Genomic DNA, 7,513 nt, shown 5'->3' with positions numbered 1-7,513 from the left:
GAATGACTTCACCCACCTTCTGACCATGGTCTAAAACCAATAAGTTGACTCTGTTAATCTCTAGGGCTTCTTTTGCATAGCAAGAACTATTTCAGACAAATAATTTATTACTGGATAAGACATACAGTCCCACTCTTAGGTTGCAGGGCCTTTCAAAGGAAAAACGTTTGTTTAACAGAAATTGTTCTAATTTATTCTGAACTACAACATACATCCCAGGTACAGGCTCACATAATTTTACAGATGATCCTTGTCTTACATGAGTCACCTGTGGTTACATGTGTTTGTAAGCCTCTCTAATACCTTGGATTATACTTATCAAATACCATTTTCCTGTGTGTAAAAACATCTAAAGCAAGATTTTTTCCCCTTTCATTGATAACTGTCAACTGAATGTGTATTAGCAAAACCTTGAAGTGAGTGAAACCAATGTAACTGAAACATCAGATTTGAAACACAGCACTTAGTATCGTTTACTTGGACACCTACAGGGTACATTATCAAAGTACCTTGTAGGAGGCATAGTCACACACACAGACGTTTCTGCTTCTTCTTGGCGGGAGCTGCATGCATATTCCCCACACCTGATCACACCATCTTCAATGTATATTTCATCACGCTGGTGTCAAAGGTAGCTTTAGGAACAAAACAGTCTGAAAACAAGCTGAAAACAAAACCCGGTCCTGACTGATCAGCCTCACAGATGAATGGAAATGTGGAGGATAAGGTTATAAACTGGGTATGGGAAGCCGTTTTCTTGCTGAGAGCCATGGCTTTGCAGATATTTTTGAGAAGCAGCAAATCAGCATACATCTCCATGTCATCCTGCAATTAGGATTCAAGTGGCTGTGCTGTATGAAACAATTGTGGCATGTGTATGAAATGATGCTTGAATTTAAAACTAGCCCCGTGCTGGAGGTTCCCAGTAAGGCACTTAAGAATCATGGTCCTAAATACATTGCACTGTTTTGCCTTCAGATCAGATCTCAGCCTTCTTCCCTTGGCAAAAATCAGTATTCAGATTTATCTTGCTTATGTGAATGCTGTTATCCACATAAACATAATAACGTGTATGAGGTGTTATGCACATAAAAGGCTGAAGTTTACTATCAAAAATGCTACCCAAGAACTCTCTTTTCAGGCAACTGTTGAAGACTGAAGGGACCTGATCCAGGTCTATAAATATCTGAGGTGTGGGGGGCAAAGTGGCAAGGCCAGACTCTTTTCAGCAGTGTGTGGAGACAGGACAAGGGGAAATGGACAGAAACTGGAGCATAGGAAGTTCTGCATGAATGTGCACAAGAACTTCTTTATGGTGAAGGTGACGGAGCACTGGAACAGGCTGCCCAGGGGGGTTGTGGAGTGTCCTTCTCTGGAGATGAATTCAAGATCTGCCTGGATGCCTACCTGTATGACCTGGTGTAGGGAACCTGCTTTGGCAGGGGGGTTGGACTAGATGATCACTGGAGGTCCCTTCAAACCCCTGTGATTCTGTGAAAATGGGTGGCTTATGACTCACAAAGCATTAAAACGTAGGAGCTGCCATGGTCACTCTCAGCAAGCATAGATAGGTTTATGCTAATCTCAGATACATGGTATTGAACCCTCATGTCCATTTCATTTGCCTTGCGTCCCTCTGCCACAAAAATCAGTAGTGACTATGGCAAACCTTTTGTATCATGGATGAAGGCTGTTACATACTTTATGTACACCGTATCACTCCAGTTATTGGAGACATTTCCTGCCACGAACCCCACACAAGAACAGAGGAACTGCTTTTGTTCTTCTGGTTGCCAGTGTAAACTTAATCCAGGACAAATTTTTGTGCATGACAGGTTTCTTGTAAAAGAAGGAAATCTGCTCAGTGTTTTTAAAAGAACTTGCAGAAAGAATTTTATGCCAAAGAGTAGGCATACTCTAGAAAAGGTGATAAGAAAGACTGACCCTGGAAAAAGAATATGTTACTACATTGCCATTCTTCTCATCACTGTCTGGTAAAGCTCCCACTCAGCTCTCTGAATTCTCCAAAAACACATCTAACAAAAGAAAGTCACACCATCACTGTGATTTCTCATACTAAAACCACGCTACAAGAAAACTTTCTCAAAAAATCAGGTCACTGTGAAGCTCATAAAAAAGAAAAACATGTCACAAGCAAATTTCAGCCTGATTCCCTAATGCAGAGCAAGATAGGCATTGTGCACTTGGGAAGGCCTTAATTTAGCTCAGCTTACGTTTTGTTTACCCAAAATCAGTTCAATGAAACCACACAATCACAGCCAGTCAGCAGATCAAAATGGATTACGCGCTACCAATCACTTTCCACAAGGCCTATAGGCATCCAGATTTCAGTGCTATCTCATCAGCCATCTATATCTGGCTTCAGAACCAAAAATCTGACTCTTCTGGGTATTCACTTGTAACTGTATTTCCAGTTACCCAGTTTTAGGTTTTAGAACTTTATTTCCAGCCTCCCAAGTCTCCTCTTTCACAAATACATCACTCTGCTAATACAACAGTAAAGTATCTGATAGGAGAATTTACAAATGGACCAGAAATGCTTTTGTTCACATGCGTACAGGTAATACCTTCAATGGAACAATCCACATGCTCAGAATAAGGCAGGTCCTTTAACCCATTCCTAGCTCAAGGCCTTATGTTGGTGAGACCACGGGAAGGAACTGCCCATTATCTGTAATAGGTAACAAAACTTTTCCTTAAATAGCATAAACTGTAACCACCAAGATTTTCTTTCTTCCTTTCTTCCTTTCTTTCTTTCTTCCTTTCTTCCTTTCTTCCTTTCTTCCTTTCTTTCCTTTCTTTCCTTTCTTCCTCCCTTTCTTCCTTTCTCTCTTTCTCTCTTTCCTTCTCTCTTTCCTTCTCTCTCTCTTTCTCTCTCTCTTTCTCTTTCTTTCTTTCTTTCTTTCTTTCTTTCTTTCTTTCTTTCTTTCTTTCTTTCTTTCTTTCTTTCTTTCTTTCTTTCTTTCTCTCTTTCCTTCTCTCTTTCCTTCTCTCTTCCTTTCTCTTTCTTTCTTTCTTTCTTTCTTTCTTTCTTTCTTTCTTTCTTTCTTTCTTTCTTTCTTTCTTTCTTTCTTTCTTTCTTTCTTTCTTTCTTTCTTTCTTTCTTTCTTTCTTTCTTTCTTTCTTTCTTTCCTTCCTTCCTTCCTTCCTTCCTTCCTTCCTTCCTTCCTTCCTTCCTTCCTTCCTTCCTTCCTTCCTTCCTTCCTTCCTTCCTTCCTTCCTTCCTTCCTTCCTTCCTTCCTTCCAACTGTTGTTCTCAGTATAGCTTCAGTGAGCTAACTTCTCCCTTATATGATGAAATTCTACCACGTAAATTTCCCTGTAAAGCGTACCGAACAAAATCAAGGGATCACTGCCTCATTTGGAGACAGTGTGCGTATTTCAAGGGTACTTTCTACTATTTGCCAAAATTACCAGCACTTTGAGTTTCCCTGATAAAAGCATTCTTCATAATGATCCTTCCAGCAGGTTTAAGAATTCTCTGAATCATCTTGCAACTACATCTAGTGCCATCCAGAGGTAATCCGCAAAAGTTCGAAGAGTAAATCTACATTAATTCTATCACGAACAGTAAGATGTGAATACTGTATATTAGAGCAGTTCTTAAGGGATACAAGGTTTAGGTTGTATCGCAGCTGAACAGAAGTTATAAAAATAAAAGCTAAGCAGGGTTGACATAACAGCAAACGCGGTTATGTATTACTATAATTCACACTGAAGAGACAGTAAGTTTGTTAAGAAGAGTATGAACTTTCATTCAGTTCTTCACTTTCATCTGCTCTTCAGTGCTTACAGGACAAAAGGTCTGGTGTTGTCAGTAAACCTAACAGTGATTTCTTTCTGCTACACAACAGAAGTCTATCCATACATAGACCATGAAATTTCTGTATGAGGTAAGTAAAATCTGGCTTTGCCAAGAACTACAGCAAAACTACCAAAGACTTCAGCTCCATCAGGGTTTCACTCGTGCCCATTAAGAAGTCTGAGCCTTTGAAAAGATGTAAGAAGCTTTTTCAATCTTATTCCCTAGTAATGTATTAAAATTATAATCTGTATTTTTTTTTAATGCTTTGAGAATGTGTATAACATTCACTTGTGACACACTGCAAAGACTTACCTAGATTGATGGAAGTATAATATTGATTAATAGCAAAAAAAAAAAAAAATGCATATGCATAAGTGTACAGGAACAATTCCTTGCTTCCAGCAATGAAATATACAGCAAAGGGAGGGAAAAAAAGAAAAACAAAAAGACATTAAAAAACTCACCTTTGAACTCAGTTTTAGGCCAAGTGTACTGAGTGTTGAGTTTCCTGGCAAGGATCCCCATGCAGCAAACAAACAGACCTGTTTACTGATTTGCAAGCACCCATATAGCAAATTACAGTTCCTGGAATACATAAGAAAGCTGGAATGCAGCTCTAAAACAACAGTTCCCAGAAATTGAATTGCTACATTATGGGCTTTTTTTTTCTTCTTTTTCTTTTCTTAGCAAGTTCAGGCTATCAGATGAAACAACAAGTCCTGGTATGTGCTCCTACTGCTGTTCTAGTGACACACAGTAATCATAAACTCTCAAGGCAACTTTGGAAGTGTAAGAAATACTAGCGACTGCATCCTTCCACTCCTAGTCATTTATATGAAAGCTTTGGGGCTTTGAACAAATATTAACCAAAAGAACTCAGAGTTCACTGCATAAGAACAAAACTCAGGAGAGCACAAGGATCAGCAGATAGGTATTGACCAGACTTCCATTCAAAAGTACAGATGTATGCTTGAATCTCATCTAATAGTGCACATACATCCCTTCAAAGACGCATCTTTAAAGTTAATTTCATCTGTAATTCTAGGTGAAAAAATAACGAGGTCCAAGAAAGAGCATAGCCTCCAGTGCAATGCCATCTTGTGGTAAAAGGAGAAAAGGTCTGCGTCATCTGCTCCAATTCTTCCATAGTGTACAAAGCACACTCAGAATTGTTGACTTGGGAGTGGAAAAAAACGAGACTTTATCACAGTTAGAATTATAAGTACATTCATCTCTATTTACAAGCCTAGCATTTTATTTACTTCCCCAAAACACTGCTCTGCCGTTATACTCAGAGTCATTTCCATCACTGCAGACATTATGTATCCGTAGAGATGTGATTTAGCTTAGTAGAAATGTGTATCTTGTGTAAAAACTCCCATAACTTCCTTGGCCACAACTAGATGCCCCCTTTAGCTTGTTTTGAGGGTACATGAGTCAGCTCGAAATGTCATGGCCATGCAGGCCACATCCCTGTAAAAGGATCCTTCCATACCTCATTTATTTAAAAATAGCATGGCAATATCTCTGACCCAGCCAACCTCTGGGTGCACGCAGTGTCACCTCACTTTTCACTGTGCTTCATGAGGCGCCTGCCAGGTGATCCCACTATCCAAATGCTGCTCCCCTTCTTCCTTCACCAACAGCCCTGCCCACAGAGACACTGTCAGTCCTAGTGGGGCTGGAATATCACAGAATCACAGAATGACCCGGGTTGGAAGGGACCTCAAGGATCATGTAGTTCCAACCCCCCTGCCTGGCAAGGCCACCAAACATACACCTTTACTAGATCAGGTTGCCCAGGGCCCCGTCCAACCTGGTCTTGAACACCTCCAAGGACGGGGCATCCACAACCTCCCTGGGCACTTGGGGAGGGCTATATGGGACTTGAATTTTAGTTCTGCGGCTAGAACTTGAAGACATGGCTGTGCCACAGCGCTGCGGGCACCTGAATGTTATGGAAATTTATGCTGTGAAAGAAATATATATGTATAATTTACAAATCTGCGTGTCTTAAACCTGCTTGATGTTTGCGTGCTATCACACACACCACCTACAGTGGCTGGCAGAGCTGTGAGGCCGTTTGCTCACCCTGGATGCTGCACATTCAGTCACAGCCCCGGCCTTCCGTGATACCACGGGGCAGCAACACCTGACTTTCACAGACCCTCACTCCAGCCCTGTCCCATGCTGGGGCTAAATGCAATGCCTGCTTGGTAACCACCACACAGCGGGGCGAAGGACTGTGGCAACCACCACACAGCGGGGTGAAGAACTGTGGAAGCCGCTGGGCATGGTGTACTACATCTCCCATGGGGCGCTGAGGCCCGTATCTGTGCAGCCTACATTTCCCGTCATTCCGGGCTCTGTGCGCAGTTCCGTCGCGCTGACCCGTATTGCTGCGCCGCGCTTCCTGCGCTCGGGCGGCCGCACGCGGTCCGCCACCATGGCGGCCGTGCGAGTGGAGGAGGTGCTGGCGGCGGCGGCGGCCCAGGAGCAGCAGCAGGCGCGGAGCGTGCAGGTGGAGAAGGAGCTGGAGCTGGAGTTCGACCTGGGCAACCTGTTGGCGCTGGACCCCAACCCGCCTCCCGCCGCGGCGCTACGCGGGGCCGGGCCGCAGCGGGAGTCGCGGCTGCGGGCGCTGGCCCGGGACAACGCGCAGCTGTTGGCGGCGCGGCTGTGGGAGCTGCCGGCCGAGCGGGCGGACGGGGCGGCGGGGCCGCTGGTGGCGCGGCTGCCCGAGCCCGCGTTCCGCCTGCCCCGGGAGAAGCCGCCGCCTCGCCCGCGGCCCCCCACGCGCTGGGAGCAGTTCGCCCGGCTGAAGGGCATCCGGCGCCGCAAGCGGACCTCGCTGGTGTGGGACGAGGAGGCCAAGGAGTGGCGGCGGCGCTGGGGGTACCGGCGGGCGGGCGGCGACCCGGCCCGCGCCTGGTTAGCGGAGGTGCCGGCGGGCGCAGACCCGAACGAGGACCAGTTCGCCAAGCTGCGGCACGCCAAGAGGGAGCGGGTGGCCCGCAACGAGCTCAACCGGCTGCGGAACCTGGCCCGAGCGCACCGCCCCGCCGCCGCCGCCCCGCTGCACCCTACGGGCCACCAGAGCCGGCAGGAGCTGGGCCTGGTATCGCGCGTGGCCCGCGTCTCCACCGCCTCGCTCGGCCGCTTCCAGCCGCGGCTGCCCAAGGAGCCGGCAGAGCCGCCCTCCCGCGACGGCGGCAAGAAACGGCGCTTCCAGCCGCTGCTGGGAGACCTGGCGGCCGAGCGCGGGCGGCAGCTGGAGCTGCTGCGGGGCATGAACAGCAAGAAGCCGGCACTGGACATCACCCGCGCCGTCAACAAGCAGCTCCGCGAGGAGGATGCCGAGGCGGCCGCCGCCAAGGGCAAGAAGCGGGGACAGCGTGGAAAGCGGGGCCGCCGGCAGCAGCGGCCCGGGAAGAGGAGCAGAGGCGGCAAGAAGGGCGGCGCGGCCCGACGGCAGCAGCAGCCAGCGGGGGGCGGTGGCAGGAGGAAGAAGGCGTGAGGGACTGTCTGCATGCAGGCTGCAAAGGGAACAGCGCCGTGGGCACTGAGGGACTGTATGCGAGGGGTGCAAAGGGACTGCTCCACATCCACCGCTGTGCAGCCCGCACCTCTATCAATAAACACATTTTGGTGTTTGAAATGTCTTGTGCACGGCTCCTGTGGGAGGGC

At 47.0% G+C, this 7,513-nt stretch overlaps 1 protein-coding gene across 1 annotated transcript; it reads left to right on the top strand.

The window, feature by feature from the left end:
• The first annotated feature begins 6,198 nt into the window (after positions 1-6,198).
• RRS1 (regulator of ribosome synthesis 1) lies at positions 6,199-7,484 on the top strand. Its single transcript, XM_015855768.3, has one exon. The coding sequence runs from the start codon at positions 6,273-6,275 to the stop codon at positions 7,341-7,343; it is 1,071 nt and encodes a 356-aa protein (XP_015711254.2). The 5' UTR covers positions 6,199-6,272; the 3' UTR covers positions 7,344-7,484.
• Positions 7,485-7,513: the final 29 nt, after the last annotated feature.

Source organism: Coturnix japonica, chromosome 2 (assembly GCF_054131305.1).
Source record: "Coturnix japonica strain WE chromosome 2, WE-NBRP24, whole genome shotgun sequence".
Classification (NCBI taxonomy): domain Eukaryota; kingdom Metazoa; phylum Chordata; class Aves; order Galliformes; family Phasianidae; genus Coturnix; species Coturnix japonica.
The sequence above is the reverse complement of the archived record's forward strand: the minus strand, read 5'-3'. Positions and strand labels throughout refer to the sequence as shown.